Raw genomic sequence first — 22,102 nt, forward strand, 5'->3', positions numbered from 1 at the left:
CTACATTTGATGGTTGCTGGTGAGGCTACATTTGATGGGCACTGGTGAGGCTACATTTGATGGGTGCTGGTGGGCTGCATTTGATGGGTGCTTCATTAAAAAAGGGGGTGGAGACAGGGGTGGAGCCAAGGGTGTCAAAAATCCTTTCACCAGCCCTGTTCACAGTGCAGGGAATATCACAAATCTATCAATTTTGGACTTCTTCACTTGATTTTGCACAGGAGCTTAAATAGCGGCGGGCTCCCCGGATGTTTTGTTTGATTTTTTATTTATTTTATTGCTTTGTAATATCACCATGTGCTAAGTTTTGTTTTTCTCTGCCATACAGCGAGTCACACGGAATCATTTGCACCTCAGCTCTAACCTACCTGCGTATGTTTCTTGTACCATGTGTCACCTTCCAAGATTTATAGTCGGGGTCATTCGGATTTGCACTTTATTATAGACCTTGATTATCCCTTCTGAGATTCACTCCGTTATATTGTTTGCATTTGCGCTTTACTCAAGCAGTTCACTCTAAGCATTTACTTTACAGTCCACGACGCAGCACAGTAATCCAGGCATGTACTGGCCATCGGGACTACCGGGAGTTTCCCGGTGGGCCGATGGCTCAGTGGGCCACTCTGATGTAAGGGGTGCTGATGGGACACTCTGATGTAAGTGGGTGGTGATGGGACACTCTGATGTAAGTGGGTGGTGATGGGACACTCTGATGTAAGGGGGCTGCTGATGGGACACTCTGATGTAAGGGGGCTGCTGATGGGACACTCTGATGTAAAGGGGCTGGTGATGTGACACTCTGATGTAAGGGGTGCTGATGGGACACTCTGATGTAAGGGGTGCTGATGGGACACTCTGATGTAAGGGGGCTGCTGATGGGACACTCTGATGTAAGGGGGCTGGTGATGTGACACTCTGATGTATGGGGGTGCTGATGGGACACTCTGATGTAAGGGGGCTGCTGATGGGACACTCTGATGTAAGGGGCTGCTGATGGGACACTCTGATGTAAGGGGGTGCTGATGGGACACTCTGATGTAAGGGAGTGCTGATGGGACACTCTGATGTAAGGGGGCTGCTGATGGGACACTCTGATGTAAGGGGGCTGCTGATGGGACACTCTGATGTATGGGGGTGCTGATGGGACACTCTGATGTAAGGGGTGCTGATGGGACACTCTGATGTAAGGGGGCTGGTGATGGGATACTCTGATGTAAGGGGGCTGCTGATGGGACACTCTGATGTAAGGGGGTTGGTGATGGGACACTCTGATGTAAGGGGGCTGGTGATGGGACACTCTGATGTAAGGGGGCTGGTGATGGGACACTCTGATGTAAGGGGGCTGCTGATGGGACACTCTGATGTAAGGGGGCTGGTGATGGGACACTCTGATGTAAGGGGGCTGGTGATGGGACACTCTGATGTAAGGGGGCTGGTGATGGGACACTCTGATGTAAGGGGGCTGCTGATGGGACACTCTGATGTAAGGGGGCTGCTGATGGGAAACTCTGATGTAAGGGGGCTGCTGATGGGACACTCTGATGTAAGGGGGCTGGTGATGGGACACTCAAAATGTAAGTGGGCCGGTCTGGATGAAGTCCAGGGCCAAATTTCTGTTCCAGTCCAGCCCTGCAGTAATCGCTCAATCTATGTTCTGGACTTCTGACAGATATAGAGAAGAGAAGACTGCAGATAAACAGGTACAACTTCTGTAGGGGGATTTGTTTAATCTCTGAGTATCTCCTGAGGCCGGTCACTTCCCAGGGGGAATTTGTGAGGGTTTTACAACCACTTTCATATTTAATTTTATTTATAGTCCTACTAACAATAATAAAGAAATTGTATACAGAAAAAAAAAACAAAAAACAAGACAGTCCCTGAAATGTGTCTTCTTTCTTCTCTATGGATAAAACCGATTGGTGTAACCATTAAATCAGAGTTCAGGTGTCTCTTATCCTGGTTTAAAAAAATGTTCCCAGGTAATCCTATAGAACCCATACTGAGATATAACAAAGAGTACAAACAAACAGATACAACAATCAGTATTTGCACAGCCATCATGAATATTCCCCCATAATGTGTTAAATGTTTGTTCCCTATGATCACCAGCTCCATCTAGTGGCCATAATGCAGTAATTTTCTTAAATTGAGGTCTTTCAGGAAATACTACATTATTGCCACTAGATGGAGCTGATGATCATAGGAAATTCACCTATTGGACACATGATGGGAATTATTCATGAAAGGACTATGCAGATGCTGAGGCCCCCTTTGTGTCTTTTTCTTGTGGTATATTTAAAAAAAAAACTAAAAATAAAAATTTTGGTGTGAATGCCATCACGAGTAACCCTGTTGTATTAAACATTTGATTCATTTTGTAAATGTATTTAAAAAAAAAATATTTAAAAAATTTTGAGGTATATTTATAAAAATTAAAAAAAAAAAAATGTTGGTGTGAATGCCTCAGTATTTGCACAGCCATCAGGAATAATCTCCCGTAATGTGTTAAATGTGTGTCCCATATGACCACCAGCTCCATCTAGTGGCCATAAAGCGGTATTTTCTTAATTGACGTATTTCAGGAAATACCATATTATGGCCACTAGATGGAGCTGGCGATCATAGGTGAACTCACGTATTGGACACATTGTAAGGATTATTCATGAGGACTATGCAGATGCTGAGGCATTTTTTTTTTTAAATAGACCCCCCGTTGTGTCTTGTTTCTGAGGTTTATTGTAGTGGGAGTACTGAGATACTATAAAAGAGTACTAATAAAACAGATACAACAACAGTAACTCCATAGAAAACAAACACATTTTGTGATTTTCATGATGCCTGTTTTATTAAACATTTGATTGATTTTGGAAATTTATTTTAAATGTTAGTTATATTTATAAAAAAAATAAAAATCAGGGAGAATGTCTCAGTATTTGCAGAGCTGTCACGTAATGTGTGTTCCCTATGAGCGCCAGCTCCATCTAGTGGCCATTATGTGGCATTTTCCTGATTGCAGTATTTCAGGAACGTTATCACGTTATGGCCACTAGATGGAGCTGGCGGGTCATAGGAAATCCACAGATTAGACACATTATGAGGACTGTGCAGATGCTGAGGCATTTTTATTAATAGACCCTTTTGTGTCTTGGTATGGAGGTTCCTTGTATAGATTGGGTCTGGTTATTCATTTTATAATATAGGAGGCATTTCTAAGGACTGAGGATCTTCAGCCTGCCAGTAGCCATGGAATTGCCATTCCCAGCATGCCTTGGTGATACATAGCCAGGAAATGCAGCTCCTTGACCACTAGAGGCAGCGCAACTTGCTTAAAGTCTATGTATAGCCAAAGCTTCCTTTTATTTTTTTTATTTTTTTGGATGCAGCAGAGAAGGGTTACAACCTCTGGCGGTTTTAGTTTTTGCTCTCTGTGTTCTGTAAGGAGATTTTTTTTCTTCTCTTCCTGTACCAGATATGCAACAGGAAACATGAGGGAATCTCTACAAAGTAAAGGGAGGTCCCCACTGGAAGTTCTGCCGTCTCCTTCTGCCAGACATAACATTTTGTATTTGCCACCACCGGGGCAAATAGGGAGCGCTGACCTCCCCCGCTGCGATACAGACAGGAATACAAAATGTAAAAAAAACACAACAAGAGCGCCAGTGGCTTTAACGATTTATCATAAGATCACAAAACACGTTTCGGGAGCTCAAAACCTCCTTCGTCAGGGCACTTTTTTTTAAATTTCCTTTTGGAGCTCCGAGATGCGGGGCTTGTCGAGTCTCTATGAACAAAAAAAAAGTGATTTGTAGGAAATCTCAGTACATGAAGGAAAAAGGTCCGGCAACCCTGAACTCCTTGGGGTGCGGGGCTCCTGGTGGGGCACTCCGTAGTCTACCTAGACTAAAGCCAGGTGGACCTGGCTCTATAGGGAGCTGATCCTCCCAGAAGTCGACGAGGGATCTCCTGAAGAAAGATGTGCAATATACTGCAGGAGTGTGTAATGTGCAATAGTGTATATATATAACGCGGGAGTGTGTAATGAGCAATATTGTGTATATACTGCAGGAGTGTGTAATGAGCAATATAGTGTATATAATGCGGGGGTGTGTAATGTGCAATATAGTGTATATAATGCATGGTTGTGTAATGTGCAATATAGTGTATATATAATGCAGGAGTGTGTAATGTGCAATATAGTGTATATAATGCATGGTTGTGTAATGTGCAATATAGTGTATATATAATGCAGGAGTGTGTAATGTGCAATATAGTGTATATAATGCAGGAGTGTGTATTGTGCAATATAGTGTATATACTGCAGGAGTGTGTAATGTGCAATATAGTGTATATAATGCAGGAGTGTGTAATGTGCAATAGTGTATATAATGCAGGAGTGTGTAATGTGCAATATAGTGTATATACTGCAGGAGTGTATAATGTGCAATATAGTGTGTGTAATGAGCAATATTGTGTATATACTGCAGGAGTGTGTAATGAGCAATATAGTGTATATAATGCGGGGGTGTGTAATGTGCAATATAGTGTATATAATGCATGGTTGTGTAATGTGCAATATAGTGTATATATAATGCAGGAGTGTGTAATGTGCAATATAGTGTATATAATGCAGGAGTGTGTAATGTGCAATATAGTGTATATAATGCAGGAGTGTGTAATGTGCAATATAATGCAGGTGTGTGTAATGTGCAATATAGTGTATATAGTGCAGGTGTGTAATGTGCAATATAGTGTATATGCTTCAGGAGTGTGTAATGTGCAATATAGTGTATATAATGCATGGTTTTGTAATGTGCAATATAGTGTATATATAATGCAGGAGTGTAATGTGCAATATAGTGTATATGCTTCAGGAGTGTGTAATGTGCAATATAATGTATATAATGCAGGTGTGTGTAATGTGCAATATAGTGTATATAGTGCAGGTGTATATACTGCAGGAGTGTGTAATGTGCAATATAGTGTATACAGTGCAGGAGTGTAATGTGCAATATAGTGTATATGCTTCAGGAGTGTGTAATGTGCAATATAATGTATATAATGCAGGTGTGTGTAATGTGCAATATAGTGTATATAGTGCAGGTGTATATAATGCAGGAGTGTGTAATGTGCAATTTAGTGTATATGCTTTAGGAGTGTGTAATGTGCAATATAATGTATATAATGCAGGTGTGTGTAATGTGCAATATAGTGTATATAGTGCAGGTGTATATACTGCAGGAGTGTGTAATGTGCAATATAGTGTATACAGTGCAGGAGTGTAATGTGCAATATAGTGTATATGTTTCAGGAGTGTGTAATGTGCAATATAATGTATATAATGCAGGTGTGTGTAATGTGCAATATAGTGTATATAGTGCAGGTGTATATAATGCAGGAGTGTGTAATGTGCAATTTAGTGTATATGCTTTAGGAGTGTGTAATGTGCAATATAGTGTATACAGTGCAGGTGTGTGTAATGTGCAATATAATGTATATAATGCAGGAGTGTGTAATGTGCAATATAATGTATATAATGCAGGAGTGTGTAATGTGCAATATAATGTATATAATGCAGGGGTGTGTAATGTGAATGAAAAAAGAATAGATTCCTCTATCCACACAAATTAGGTAGATGGAGGAATTTCTCCCACCAATGTCTGTCCCCAGTACAAACTCCTCCCCCAGATCAGTATAGCCCTCTCTACAAACCACGGCAGTGTCAGCAGCAAGCGCCGCACACATTGCACCGCACACGTTGCACCCATGGATGATACACCACTGGGAAGATATTTTTTACCTTAATGCAATGGACAATGTCCATTCCCAGGAGTGCGGCTCAGGAACGACCCTTCTCAAGTGCCCCCATAGGAAGAGACTTGCCACTAGGGGCACTCGGTAGGGAGGAGGAGACAGGTCCGCTGATGGGGGACCTAAAAAAAGAAGAGGATCGGGGCTGCTCTGTGCAAAACCAATACACAGAGCAGGTCAGTATAACGTGTTTTTATTTTATTTTTTTCTAAATGGCAACCTTTAGAATCCCTTTGAATGATGAATTGAAGAGAGATGTATGAAAGATCTGCAGAGATCGTGAGACAGATGGAGGTAAATTATAAATCTCTGCCCAATGAATGTATCCCGCTGATTCTGCCTCCTTACACCACATGTGACATTTAGGACCTGATGAAGAGTATTTTGAACCCCTGAAACGCGTTACTTGTTTTATGTAATCCTATAATAAATCATTAACCTAATTCTACCGGTATATAACTCATATGCAGGGTGGGTGGGCCTTAACGCCTAGCCCCTACACCTATGCAGACTTTGATGCAGCTTTACGCTCTCATTGCAGCAAAGTAGCGCAGGAACCTTTTCACGGTCGCTGCGGCTTTAAGTCGCGTAGATCTGAACGGGTCCTGTTGAAAACAATGGGCTGCGGCTCATTGGACACAAAGTCGCACGACAAGCCGCACAAGTGTGAATGGAGCCTAAAAGGGGCAGCAGCCAGGGTTTAAAGCTACTTGGTTTGGCGCTCTTTTAGCGTTTTTTTTAGGTTTTGAGTCGCATTCTACGCATTCTGGGTATCCTTCAAAGGGTAGCCTTACTTTTCACGGGCAACCTCCTAAAAAAAAAAAAAACTAACAGAGGGTCTAATATTTTCCTGCTATTTCTTTAAAGAGTCTGGCTGTACATAGACTTTAACCAAATTGTAGGCGTGTTTTTGCCATGACTCCGCCCCCCCACTCTAGCTGTAGTGGATGGGATAGTATCCCCCAGCCCCCGGTAGCGGTATGGGGGAGCAGTTCTTGCGGCCCGGTTTGATCATAATTCCAGTGGCCACACACGGGTTTTGCTCAGTGCAGGCCCTGCCCCAGTATACCTCGCCGTCCGTATTGAGGAGGGCGGAGCGACAATTGTCGAACCACCACCCTCCTTTCAATTCTTTCGCACAGTTGCGGTCCCACCGGTCGTTGTCCCTGTCCTCGGTGGAGAACATCATGTTGTCGTGAATCCCCGACTCATCCCAGAGGGTGAGGGCATCACCGGCGCTCCCAAAGTACTCCCCCAACCTCAGAGAATACCCGTTGGCCTCGCTGTCCACCCGGAAGCTGGAGTAGTCAGCGTAGTGCTGATTGCCCTGACTGTCCTCCAAGAGGAACCGGACGGCGAAGGCGTTCTGTCTGGTGAGCAGATGGATCATCTCATTGCCCAGCCAGTGGCTGCCCTGGAGATGACCAAACCCATCCTTGTATTCTGCCCAGCCACGTGACCCAAAGGAGGCGTTGTCCTGGGCGAGCTTCCTCTGCAGAACGGTCCAGCCCTCCCCCTCGGAGCTGAGGTCACAGTACACCACCATCGGGGGCGAGTCTTTGGGCCAGAGGACATAGAATCCGCTTCTTCTCCTGAGGTTCAAGTAAGCCGCTCTGCAGTCCTTCGCCACAAGTTCTAAGTCAAAGTAAAAAAGTAAAAAAGTAAAAGTTTAATATCAATAACCTCATAACCCAACAAATAAAATAATCTACTGCAAGATATAGAATATATATAATAATAAAAAATTATATATAGAGAGAGAGAGATCTATCTATCTATATATATATATATATATATATATATATATATATATATATATATATATATATATATATATATATATATATATATATATATATATATATATATATATATATATATATATATATAATATATATATATATATTTATATATATATATATATATATTATATATATATATATATATATATATATATATATATATATATATATATATATATATATATATATATATATAAATTATATTAATTTACATATATATTTATTTATTACACACATATAGATTTTTTTTTATTATTATAATAAATATATAATAAAATTATATTAGTATAAGTAAAAGTAAAAAAGTAAAAGTTTAATATCAATAACATCATAACCCAACAAATAAGATAATCTACTGTAAGATATAAAATATATATAATAGTAAAAATAATAATAATAATATAGATAGATCACATATAATAAAATTATATTAATTTACATATATATTTATTTATTACACACATATATATATTTTTTATTATTATACTAAATATATAATACAATACAATACAATTATAATATATATATATATTAGATTTGATATATATATATATATATATATATATATATATATATATATATATATATATATATATATATATATATAGAGAGAGAGAGAGAGAGAGAGATAGATATCTATATATTATAAATTATTATTATTATGTATAATATATATATATATATATATAAAAAAATACAATTTTATTATGTATTTAGTATAATAATAAAAATATATTATATAATATAATTTAATATAAAATATAAATATAAAATTATATATATATATATATATATATATATATATATATATATATATATATATATATATATATATATATACACATAGATAGATCTATATATGATAAATTATTATAATTATTATTAAAAAATATTATTATGCTGATATATATAAATTATATATATATATATATATATATATATATATATATATATATACATATATATATATATATATATATATATATATATATATATATATATATATATATATAACATTTTATTATGTATTTAGTATAATAATAAAAAAATATATAAATTAATATAATTTTATTATATATTTATTAAAATAATAAACAAATATGTCTACATGTGTAATATATATATAAAATACAATTATATTAATTTAGATATAGATTTATTTATTACACACATAGACATATTTATTTTTATTATTATAATAAATATATAATAAAATTATATTAATTATAAATATACATATTTTATATATATATATATATAATTTTTTTTTTTTTTTTTTTGTTTATAATATATACTGTATAAGATAATATAACCCAACATATAAACCAAGGGGTTGATTTACTAATGGCAAATAGACTGTGCACTTCGCTCCAGAGCATAGTAAATGAGGTAAAGTTTCACTTTATAATACCCAATCACAAGTAAAATAAAAAAAAAATTTTTTTTGCTTGCACATGATTGGATGATTAAAGTCAGCAGAGCTTCCCTCTAATTTACTAAGCTCTGGAGCAGAGTGCTGAGTTTATTTGCCTTTAGGCTCCGTTGACGCATTGGGGTTTATTTACTAAAAGGCAAGTCCACTTTTTTTTAAATTGATACATTTGAAGGAAAAAAACAAAAAGGAAAAACAAATTCCGAATTTAATAAATCAACCGAATTTAACCACTTCCAGATCAGCCGCCTCAGTTTTACTGTGGCAGGTTGGCTTGGCTGGGCATATCGACGTTACCTTTTTCTTTTGGCCACTAGTCGATGCTCGCGCCTGGCGGGGCGCGATGACGGCGTGACAGAGTGATAACACAAATCCCAGTTCTTTCAGGGGAGAGGAGACAGATCGTATGTTCATGCTAAGTATGAACACCGATCTCTCTGTAGTTCTAGACAGTCCCATTCCCCCCCCCCACAGTTAGAACACAGTTAACCCCTTGATCGCCCCCTAGTGTTAGCCCCTTCCCTGCCAGTGACATTTATACAGTAATCAGTGCATTTTTATAGCACCGATCACTGTATAATTGTCAATGGTACCAAAAATGTGTCAAAAGTGTCCAATTTGTCTGCCGCAATGTCGTAGTCCCGATAAAAATCGCAGATCAGCGCCATTACTAGTAAAAAAAAAATTAAAAAAATAATAATAAAAATGCTATAAATCTATCCCTTATTTTGTAGACACTATAACATTTGTGCAAACCAATAAATATACACTTATTGCAATTTTTATTACCAAAAATATGTTGAAGAATACATAATCTGCCTAAATTGAGGAAAAAATTTGTAAAAAAAAAAAAAAAAAAAGTGGGAAATTTATTATAGAAAAAAGTAAAAAATATTGTTTTTTTTTTTTCTTCAAAATTGTCGCTCTTCTTTTGTTTATAGAGCAAAAAATAAAAACCGCAGAGATGATCAAACACAGCCAAAAGAAAGCTCTATTTGTGGGGACAAAAGGACGGCAATTTTGTTTGGGTACAATGTCGCATGACCGCGCAATTGTCAGTTAAAGTGACGCAGTGCCGCATCGCAAAAAAACGGCCCGGTCATTGACCAGCCAAATCTTCCGGGGCTGAAGTGGGTAACAAAATGAAATAACAAGATTAACAAATCGAAACACATTTTTCTCATCATGCACATGTCTATCTAACACTCCCCCCCCAAGACTGGCAATGCTGCAGTCCAAAGGTGCCCCCTGTGCTCCTTCATCCAGAGTGGGGGGGGGGGGGGCGCTCTAATACAGGAGATGTGTTACTGGTCAGATCACCAGGTGAAAACAGAGAGAAAAAAAAAAACTTAAAAAAAAATAAATAAATAAAAAAAAATAAAAAACAATGCAGCCGCCACATCTAATGGTCGGTAAGTTGCAGTTTATGCCATTTTTGGTTTTTGGTTTATTAGCACTTGAGGAAATGTAAGTCATAAAAGTTGAAGTCGCAGTCACAGAACAAACAATGTTTTATGGAATAAGATTTCCTCTATCAGATAAGAAGATTTTCGTTCACTAATCACATTTAGAATATCTGGAATTGAGATCGTGGCAAAAATCACGTGGCAAAAATTGCAGCCATTTACTTTTAATGGCAACTCAGGCATGGTGCGATTTTATAATAAAAAATAAAATAAAATAAAGCATAGCGCTGCAATATACAGTATATCCAGCATTTAGACCAAAATCTCAGTGCTGTCACCCAAGGTGTGAAAAATAAATCAAACAAAGAATACAGTGAGGAATTGTTATCAGAAACGTATTGCTACAAAAATTCAAAGTATCCCATACATGGAATATGCGCTCTCAGCGTACTTCTTAATACTCTTAAATATAAATAAATATAATAAACGCAAAATTATTGTGACCCAAAAACGCTGGTTTGGGTCACATTCATTCTTAATGGCGCCCCAAAAATTGTTTCGATTTTGCTGGTGCAAAAAAAAAAAAAAAAAAACGCATGCGGGAAATCTCAGCGAGATTCGTGTGCAAAGATTGCACAAAGCCCATCACCCAAAAAGCTGCGGGAGCTTCTTTTGCAAGAAGAATTTGTATAGGGCCGACCCATTCAAGTGAATAGGCTGCCCCGTACAGGACATATGGAAAAAAAAGCAACTGGGAACGCACATTTCCACTACATGGAATGTGAACAGGACCTCAGTCCAGACTTTCTCAACCTCTGTAATATGTAGAAACCCTTAAAATACCTTTCCGATCTCAGGGAACTCCCACTTATAACTACTCTTATCTTCATCTTTTGGTGCATTAGCATGATGGTCATTATTTGGCGCACCGCCATGCATTTGAATGGTCGGGTTCAGCAGTGGTGCTGTCCAGGGGGGTAACATTTTTTGCTATGGCCATTGCAGCAGAACCGACAACCCCCCCCCCTTCTCAACCACAGGTGTAAATGAACCCTTGTGTTAAAGTTATATTATGCAAAGGACAAGATAGGGAAGGTGCAGAGGACAAGACAGGAAAGGTGCAGAGGACACAATAGGGAGGGTGCAGAGGACAAGATAGGGAGGGTGCAGAGGACAAGATAGGTAGGGTGCAGAGAACAAGATAGGGAAGGTGCACAGGACGAGATAGGGAAAGTACAGAGGACAAGATAGGGAAGGTGCAGAGGACGTGATAGGGAGGGTGCAGAGGACAAGATAGGGAAGGTGCAGAGGACGAGATAGGGAAGGTGCAGAGGACGAGGTAGGGAAGGTGCAGAGGACGAGGTAAGGAGGGTGCAGAGGACAAGATAGGGAGGGTGCAGAGAACAAGATAGGGAAGGTTCACAGGACGAGATAGGGAAAGCACAGAGGACAAGATAGGGAAAGTACAGAGGACAAGATAGGGAAGGTGCAGAGGACAAGATAGGAAAGGTGCAGAGGACGTGATAGGGAGGGTGCAGAGGACAAGATAGGGAAGGTGCAGAGGGTGAGATAGGGAAGGTACAGAGGACGAGGTAGGGAGGGTGCAGAGGACAAGATAGAGAAGGTGGAGAGGACAAGATAGGATAGGTGCAGAGGACGAGATAGGGAGAGTGCAGAGGACAAGATAGGGAGGGTGCAGAGGACTATATAGGGAGTAGGGAGGGTGCAGAGGACAAGATAGGCAAGGTGCAGAGGACAAGATAGGGAAGGTGCAGAGGACGAGATAGGGAGAGTGCAGAGGACAAGATAGGGAGGGTGCAGAGGACTATATAGGGAGTAGGGAGGGTGCAGAGGACAAGATAGGCAAGGTGCAGAGGACAAGATAGGGAAGGTGCAGAGGACGAGATAGGGAAGGTGCACAGGACAAGATAGGGAGGGTGCAGAGGACGAGATAGGGAAGGTGCAGAGAACAAGATAGGGAAGGTGCACAGGACGAGATAGGGAAAGCACAGAGGACAAGATAGTTAAAGTACAGAGGACAAGATAGGGAAGGTGCAGAGGGCAAGATAGGAAAGGTGCAGAGGACAAGATAGGAAAGGTGCAGAGGACGTGATAGGGAGGGTGCAGAGGACAAGATAGGGAAGGTGCAGAGGATGAGATAGGGAAGGTGCAGAGGACGAGGTAGGGAGGGTGCAGAGGACAAGATAGGATAGGTGCAGAGGACGAGATAGGGAGAGTGCAGAGGACAAGATAGGGAGGGTGCAGAGGACTATATAGGGAGTAGGGAGGGTGCAGAGGACAAGATAGGCAAGGTGCAGAGGACAAGATAGGGAAGGTGCAGAGGACGAGATAGGGAGGGTGCAGAGGACTATATAGGGAGTAGGGAGGGTGCAGAGGACAAGATAGGCAAGGTGCAGAGGACAAGATAGGGAAGGTGCAGAGGACGAGATAGGGAAGGTGCACAGGACAAGATAGGGAGGGTGCAGAGGACGAGATAGGGAAGGTGCAGAGAACAAGATAGGGAAGGTGCACAGGACGAGATAGGGAAAGCACAGAGGACAAGATAGTTAAAGTACAGAGGACAAGATAGGGAAGGTGCAGAGGGCAAGATAGGAAAGGTGCAGAGGACAAGATAGGAAAGGTGCAGAGGACGTGATAGGGAGGGTGCAGAGGACAAGATAGGGAAGGTGCAGAGGATGAGATAGGGAAGGTGCAGAGGACGAGGTAGGGAGGGTGCAGAGGACAAGATAGGATAGGTGCAGAGGACGAGATAGGGAGAGTGCAGAGGACAAGATAGGGAGGGTGCAGAGGACTATATAGGGAGTAGGGAGGGTGCAGAGGACAAGATAGGCAAGGTGCAGAGGACAAGATAGGGAAGGTGCAGAGGACGAGATAGGGAGGGTGCAGAGGACAAGCTAGGAAAGGTGCAGAGGAAGAGATAGGGAGGGTGCAGAGGACGAGATAGGGAAGGTGCAGAGGATGAGATAGGGAAGGTGCAGAGGACGAGATAGGGAAGGTGCAGAGGACGAGATAGGAAAGGTGCAGAGGACACGATAGGGAGGGTGCAGAGGACACGATAGGGAGGGTGCAGAGGACAAGATAGGTAGGGTGCAGAGAACAAGATAGGGAAGGTGCACAGGACGAGATAGGGAAAGTACAGAGGACAAGATAGGGAAGGTGCAGAGGACGTGATAGGGAGGGTGCAGAGGACAAGATAGGGAAGGTGCAGAGGACGAGATAGGGAAGGTGCAGAGGATGAGGTAGGGAAGGTGCAGAGGACGAGGTAAGGAGGGTGCAGAGGACAAGATAGGGAGGGTGCAGAGAACAAGATAGGGAAGGTTCACAGGACGAGATAGGGAAAGCACAGAGGACAAGATAGGGAAAGTACAGAGGAGAAGATAGGGAAGGTGCAGAGGACAAGATAGGAAAGGTGCAGAGGACGTGATAGGGAGGGTGCAGAGGACAAGATAGGGAAGGTGCAGAGGGTGAGATAGGGAAGGTGCAGAGGACGAGGTAGGGAGGGTGCAGAGGACAAGATAGAGAAGGTGGAGAGGACAAGATAGGATAGGTGCAGAGGACGAGATAGGGAGAGTGCAGAGGACAAGATAGGGAGGGTGCAGAGGACTATATAGGGAGTAGGGAGGGTGCAGAGGACAAGATAGGCAAGGTGCAGAGGACAAGATAGGGAAGGTGCAGAGGACGAGATAGGGAGAGTGCAGAGGACAAGATAGGGAGGGTGCAGAGGACAAGATAGGGAAGGTGCAGAGGACGTGATAGGGAGGGTGCAGAGGACAAGATAGGGAAGGTGCAGAGGACGAGATAGGGAAGGTGCAGAGGATGAGGTAGGGAAGGTGCAGAGGACGAGGTAAGGAGGGTGCAGAGGACAAGATAGGGAGGGTGCAGAGAACAAGATAGGGAAGGTTCACAGGACGAGATAAGGAAAGCACAGAGGACAAGATAGGGAAAGTACAGAGGACAAGATAGGGAAGGTGCAGAGGACAAGATAGGAAAGGTGCAGAGGACGTGATAGGGAGGGTGCAGAGGACAAGATAGGGAAGGTGCAGAGGGTGAGATAGGGAAGGTGCAGAGGACGAGGTAGGGAGGGTGCAGAGGACAAGATAGAGAAGGTGGAGAGGACAAGATAGGATAGGTGCAGAGGACGAGATAGGGAGAGTGCAGAGGACAAGATAGGGAGGGTGCAGAGGACTATATAGGGAGTAGGGAGGGTGCAGAGGACAAGATAGGCAAGGTGCAGAGGACAAGATAGGGAAGGTGCAGAGGACGAGATAGGGAGAGTGCAGAGGACAAGATAGGGAGGGTGCAGAGGACTATATAGGGAGTAGGGAGGGTGCAGAGGACAAGATAGGCAAGGTGCAGAGGACAAGATAGGGAAGGTGCAGAGGACGAGATAGGGAAGGTGCACAGGACAAGATAGGGAGGGTGCAGAGGACGAGATAGGGAAGGTGCAGAGAACAAGATAGGGAAGGTGCACAGGATGAGATAGGGAAAGCACAGAGGACAAGATAGGGAAAGTACAGAGGACAAGATAGGGAAGGTGCAGAGGGCAAGATAGGAAAGGTGCAGAGGACAAGATAGGAAAGGTGCAGAGGACGTGATAGGGAGGGTGCAGAGGACAAGATAGGGAAGGTGCAGAGGATGAGATAGGGAAGGTGCAGAGGACGAGGTAGGGAGGGTGCAGAGGACAAGATAGGATAGGTGCAGAGGACGAGATAGGGAGAGTGCAGAGGACAAGATAGGGAGGGTGCAGAGGACTATATAGGGAGTAGGGAGGGTGCAGAGGACAAGATAGGCAAGGTGCAGAGGACAAGATAGGGAAGGTGCAGAGGACGAGATAGGGAGGGTGCAGAGGACAAGCTAGGAAAGGTGCAGAGGAAGAGATAGGGAGGGTGCAGAGGACGAGATAGGGAGGGTGCAGAGGACGAGATAGGGAAGGTGCAGAGGACGAGATAGGGAAGGTGCAGAGGACGATATAGGAAAGGTGCAGAGGACGAGATAGGAAAGGTGCAGAGGACGAGATAAGGAGGGTGCAGAGGACGAGATAGGGAAGGTGCAGGGGACGAGATAGGGAAGGTGCAGAGGACGAGATAGGGAAGGTGCAGAGGACGAGGTAGGGAGGGTGCAGAGGACAAGATAGGGAAGGTGCAGAGGACGAGGTAGGGAGGGTGCAGAGGACAAGATAGGGAAGGTGCAGAGGACAAGATAGGGAAGGTGCAGAGGACAAGATAGGGAAGGTGCAGAGGACAAGATAGGGAAGGTGCAGAGGACAAGATAGGAAGGGTGCAGAGGACAAGATAGGGAGGGTGCAGAGGACAAGATAGGGAGGGTGCAGAGGACAAGATAGGGAGGGTATATAAAAAATATTTTAGTTTCGTGTCACTTTAAGAAATAATGCAACAACTAGCACTGATTTCATCTACTATATGACGGAAAAAGATCTGCTACAAATCCACAGAGATCGATCTGCTACAATTAGTAACAATAACCTCCAACATATTGTAACAGATTTGACAGTAAGGCACATAAAGTGAAAGGAGTTCATGAATAAGGAAGCTGGTTGTAATGAGGAGCTTTGATTGAATGTTATGCTCATCTGGCAAAGGAGATTTCGGCCCCATACACACTATTTGATTTTCTGCAGATTTTTGTCTTCGGATTTACCAAAACCATGTAGTGTGAGTGCTGGCCTTATTGCACAAATTTAAACTCTTGTAGGCATAGAGTTGAGTTGTGCCTCCCTATGTTGTGTTCAGCAATAGAAACACACAGCCCCATAGCCTAGGATGGCAAGGTAATCCCCTCTCCAAAATTTCAGACTGGCTCCAGACTGAACTGTCCACTTTTAACTCTGTCCTGTGAAGACTGGAAGTTCAGGGAAGCAGCACTGAAAGTTCTGGTTATTCTTTTAATACAAAATATGAGCCAAACATGGTAATCCCCCCCCCCCCCCCACACTCACCGCGGTAGACCCCAGAGGCTGGGACGTTGATCAGCTCGCCAAGCTGTGTCTCGCTGAGCAGGTGTTTGTTAGCAATCTGATTGTACAGATCTTGGTGGGGTACAAAAGTCAGGAAGGCGTTGCAGGTGATCGCGGCGAAGGTGAGCAGGAAAAACGGGCGAAAAATCCACCAAGGAACCATCCTGAAAATACAGAAAATGATTTCTATGACAATGAGAATGGTGAATACATGGCAGGATGCTGAGAAGTGGCACCTCACCTGGCAGCCATTAATGTCATTGAGCTGAGAGAGGACCGGGGGAGGCCAACAAACAGATAAAGCCCAAAAAACATTCAGGTAAAATCAGCCGCATACATCCTGGGTGCGTCACCACAAAAGGCGTGCAAGTCTTTTTTTTTTTTTCTTTTCTTAAGCAGCCACAGCCTAGTAGAAAAGTCTGTTCCCTGCCAGCATGCTGTAGTGAAAAACTCTTGCTCTGTGCTTTAAGCAGTGGTCTCTCTGCAGAGGTCTGACATACCTCCTGCCGAGTCACGGCTCTCTAAACAGAAAAGCTCATAAAGATCACCGTGACACCTCTACTACCTGAGATCCCAACACTCCACTTCCAGCAATGAATACATCCGGCTCGATTCACACCTATGCATGTTGTTTTTTAAACATTTCTGCAGTGCTTTTTCCTGTGCTCTCCGGGTTTTATTGTTATTTTTTTTAACGCGATTCGCATTTTTATGCTTTTTTTGGAAAAATTGTTGTTGGGCAGATTTAAAAAAACGCAAATTGCGGTAAAAAGCTTTTCTGCAGCGTCGCCATTGAAGTCTATTGAGGCAAAAAAAAAAAAAAAGCACTGTTTTGCGTTTTAAAAACTCTCTGGCCCATTCCAAAAAAAAAAACGCAGAGGCACAAAAATGCATTGATGTGAATGTGAATTTCATAGGAACCCATGTTAAAAAAAAAAAGAAAAGAAAAAAAGTCCTGCATTTCTGTAAAATCTGGTGCAGCAATGCAGAGAATCCAATCCGCTTCTGGGTTCACACTGACTGCGGGAGTGAAATTGTGCGAGGACAGCTGGACTTTCATGTCGCATGTCTGTCCCAACTTTGCGGGAGGAGGTGGGGGGGGGGGAGGTTTAGAGACATCTGTGCGGGTTTTCTGCACAGATGTCAATGGAAATCGCACCCCCCAAATCGCCAAAAGTAGTACAGAAACTTTTGGCATGCGACTTGACATGTCAAATCGCATCAGTGTGAACAAGGGCTGATTGTCAAAGCTTAATTAACCACTTGCCGCCCGCCCTATAGCAAAGTGGTTGTGTTATCCTGATTGGACGTCATATGACATGATCCGCATTAACAGATCCGGGCGATCGGCGTTGCCGTGTGTCAGTCTGACACACCCCCCAACTCCGATCGCGTTATGGAGGCTTCTTACCACGTGATCGGCTGTGACCAATCACATCTATCTATCTATCTATCTATCTATCTATCTATCTATCTATCTATCTATCTATATATATATATATATCTATCTCTATATCTATCTATCTATCTATCTATCTATCTATCTATCTATCTATCTATCTATCTATCTATCTATCTATCTATCTATCTATCTCTCTCTTTCTATCTATCTCTCTCTTTCTATCTATCTATCTATCTATCTATCTATCTATCTATCTATCTATCTATCTATCTATCTATCTATCTATCTGTCTATCTGTTTGTCTATCTATTTATCTATTCTGTCTGTGTGTCTGTCTAAGAAAAGATAGATCAATTAACAGATAGAAAAGATAGCGGTAGATAGATAGATAGATGTTGATTTACTAAAACTGGTGAGTGAAAAATCTGGTGCATAGAAACCAATCAGCTTCCAGTTTGTTTTTCAAAGTTTGATTGAACGAGCTGACATTAGAAGCTGATTGGCCGCCATGAGCAGCTGATCCAGATTTTGTGCTCTCCAGTTTGGCCCCTTTCACACTGGGGCGGGAGCGGCGTTGGCGGTAAAGCGCCGCTATTTTTAGCGGTGCTTTACCGTCGTTTTAGCGGCGGTCTGCGGGCGCTAGCGGGGTGGTTTTAACCCCCGCTAGCGGCCGAAAAAGGGTTAAACCTGTCCGCAAAGCGCCGCTGTGGTATTGCCGCGGTGTCCCATTGATTTCAATGGGTAGGAGCGGTGAATACACGGCTCCTTCACCGCTCCAAAGATGCGGCTAGCAGGACTTTTTTCACCATCCTGCCAGCGCACCGCTCCAGTGTGAAAGCCCTCTGGCTTTCACACTGGAGTTAAAGGGGCAGGTTTTTTCAGGCGCTACACAGGCGCTATTTTTAGCGCTGTAACGCCTGAATACCGCCCCAGTGTGAAAGGGGCCTTTTAGTAAATCAACTAGATAGATGGATTGAAGAATTAACAGGTAGACAGACTAAAGTTGGCCACACACCTATAGATTATCTGCAGATTTTCTATGGTTAAATGGAAAAAGTGCAACAGATTTCTCCATGTTCGCTAAACTGTGTGGATGGAGGAATCTCCCACTTTTTCCACCTAACCATAGAAAATCTGCAGGTGATCTATAGGTGTATGGCCAGCTTAAGTAAAAATAAATAGAGAGATCACTAGATAGATAGAATAGGAAGGAAACTATAGATAGAAAAGATGATCGTATGACAGTATATAGATAAAGATAGAAAAGATAACAGTATATAGATAAAGATAGAATAAGTACAGATAGACATGTAGATAAAATAAGGGAACAGATAATAATGAGATCTCCGTACTTTGCTCCTTGCGGTGAGGTCGGCGGGTTTTCCTCGTAGTGCTGGAATTGGTTTTCCTCTAAATTTTATATGTCAGTAAATTTGGGTGGTGGGGGGAGGGGACACCGTTTATAGGAGGGTGGGCGTGTCCACCAATAACTGCCGAATGTAAATTAGAATTGACTTAGAGGCGCAGACAGCAATGTGAAAACATAAATTCAATTTATTACACACACAGGGGGTTTATTTACTAAGGCTCGGTTCACACAGGACGCGGCACGACTTGCAGCGCCACGACCTGCCGCAACCTCAGCGGCGACTTGCAAAATGACTTCTGTATAGAAGTCAATGCAAGTCGCCCCGAGGTCGGCGCAAAAGTAGTACAGGAACCTTTTTTCTAAGTCGGAGCGACTCAAGTCACTCCTACTAGAACGGTTCCGTAGTACAGAACGGGGGCGACTTGTCAGGTCGCCGCGCGGCAAGTCGTGCCGCGTCTGGTGTGAACCGAGCCTAAAGGAAAATCCACTTTGCACTACAAGTGCACTTGGAAGTTCAGTCGCTGTATCTCCGAGGGGGGACATGCAAGGAAAAAAAAAACCCAGCATTTTTGCTTGTACATGATTGGATGATAAAATCAGCAGAGCTTCCCCTCGTTTCAGATTTCAGTGACTGCACTTCCAAGTGCACTTGTAGTGCAAAGTGGATTTACCTTTAGTAAATCAACCCCACAATCTTCACTTCCTTTTTATTTTCATCTCTGTGACTCGCTAGGAGATTTCCCTTCACTTCCTGTCCCAGATACACAACAGGAAGTGAGAGGAACTTTCCCCAAAGTGAAAGGAAACCCCTGATTTTTATTTTTGTCACCAAAACAAGGGTTCTCCCCATTAAAAGATTTCCCTTCTTTTCCTGTTCCAGTGATATTGAAGTAAATTAGAGGCATGTTCATAAAGCAGTGGAATCTGACATTCACCAGACATTCACTGCAGGTGCCCCCTACTCTTCCACTGTTGTCAGTGCCGGGACAAGATCATCCAGTGCCCAGGGCAAAGATGCCAAATTGCCCCCCTGGCTGTTCATTATGTGCAAGCTTATGAGGAAGAGGAGGAGGAGGAGAAAGCACAGCCCGCACCTTCTCCCGCCTCTCTCCTTCGCTCCTTGCTGCTCCCAGCGCTGGGCTGACAGAAGTAGTGATGTCGCTGTCACTACTCCTGTCAGCCTTATAGAAGAAGGTACTTGTGGCGCCCCCTATCCCTACAATACACGCTGAGCCCAGGGCAGCTAACCCTTCTGCCCACCCCCCTGTCCCAGCCCTGACTATTGTCACCAGTCAGACGGAGAGGGTGAACCTCCCCAGCTGGGACACAGATAGGAGTACTTATTAGTGGTGCACCGAAAAGGAAAATTCCGGCGCCGAAACCGGAAATTCAGGATACACCTGACCAAAAACCGAAACAGACCGTTTTACATTTTTTTTTTCTTTCATTTTATTAATGCGGCTGGTGTTTTTTGCATTGAAGTCAATAGGACGCGATTTTGCATTGCTGTCAATATGGGGCGTTTTTGCATTGAAGCCAATGGCAGGCGATTTTGCATTGCTGTCAGTGGGATGCGATTTTAACATTGCAGTCAATATGGGACACAATTATTTATTGCAGTCAATAGGGGGCGTTTTTGCATTGAAGTCAATAGGACATGATTTTGCATTGCTGCCAAAACCAAAAATTCTGCCTTCACTTGACCAAAAACCAAAACAGAACGCTTTAATTTTATTATTGTGTCTGTTTTTTTCTTGCATTAAAGTCAATGGGACGTGATTTTGCATTGGTGTCAATACGGGGCAATTTTGCATTGAAGTCAATGTGACGGGATTTTGCATTGCAGTCAATGGGACGGGATTTTGCATTGCAGTCAATGGGACGGGATTTTGCATTGAAGTCAATGTGACGGGATTTTGCATTGAAGTCAATGTGACGGGATTTTGCATTGAAGTCTATGTGACGGGATTTTGCAGTGAAGTCTATGTGACGGGATTTTGCATTGCAGTCAATGGGACGGGATTTTGCATTGCAGTCAATGGGGCGGGATTTTGCACTGTAGTCAATATGATGGGATTTTGCATTGCAGTCAATGTGACGGGATTTTACATTGAAGTCTATGTGACGGGATTTTGCATTGAAGTCAATGTGACGGGATTTTACATTGAAGTCTATGTGACGGGATTTTGCATTGAAGTCAATGTGACGGGATTTTGCATTGAAGTCAATGTGACGGGATTTTGCACTGAAGTCAATATGACGGGATTTTGCATTGAAGTCAATGTGACGGGATTTTGCATTGAAGTCAATGTGACGGGATTTTGCACTGAAGTCAATATGATGGGATTTTGCATTGAAGTCAATGGGACGGGATTTTGCACTGAAGTCAATATGACGGGATTTTGCATTGAAGTCAATGGGACGGGATTTTGCACTGCAGTCAATATGATGGGATTTTGCATTGAAGTCAATGGGGCGGGATTTTGCACTGCAGTCAATATGATGGGATTTTGCATTGAAGTCAATGGGACGGGATTTTGCACTGAAGTCAATGTGACGGGATTTTGCATTGAAGTCAATGGGACGGGATTTTGCACTGCAGTCAATATGACGGGATTTTGCATTGCTGTCAATACGGGGCAATTTTGCATTGAAGTCAATGTGATGGGATTTTGCATTGCAGTCAATGGGACGGGATTTTGCATTGAAGTCAATGTGCTGGGATTTTGCATTGCAGTCAATGGGATGGGATTTTGCACTGCAGTCAATATGACGGGATTTTACATTGAAGTCAATGTGAGGGGATTTTGCACTGCAGTCAATATGACGGGATTTTGCATTGAAGTCAATGTGACGGGATTTTGCATTGAAGTCAATGGGACGGGATT

General features: G+C 42.6%; 1 protein-coding gene across 1 annotated transcript; it reads right to left on the reverse strand.

Annotated features, from left to right (window-relative positions):
* Nucleotides 1-6,687: 6,687 nt before the first annotated feature.
* On the reverse strand, nucleotides 6,688-16,606 carry LOC143925570 (fibrinogen-like protein 1-like protein). Its single transcript, XM_077450047.1, has 2 exons — nucleotides 16,426-16,606; nucleotides 6,688-7,443 (listed from the first exon to the last, which is right to left on the reverse strand). The coding sequence occupies exons 1-2, from the start codon at nucleotides 16,604-16,606 to the stop codon at nucleotides 6,743-6,745; spliced, it is 882 nt and encodes a 293-aa protein (XP_077306173.1). The 3' UTR covers nucleotides 6,688-6,742.
* Nucleotides 16,607-22,102: the final 5,496 nt, after the last annotated feature.

Source organism: Lithobates pipiens, unplaced genomic scaffold, assembly GCF_037356315.1.
Source record: "Lithobates pipiens isolate NorthernLeopardFrog02 unplaced genomic scaffold, aLitPip1_a1.2 Scaffold_22, whole genome shotgun sequence".
Taxonomy (NCBI): domain Eukaryota; kingdom Metazoa; phylum Chordata; class Amphibia; order Anura; family Ranidae; genus Lithobates; species Lithobates pipiens.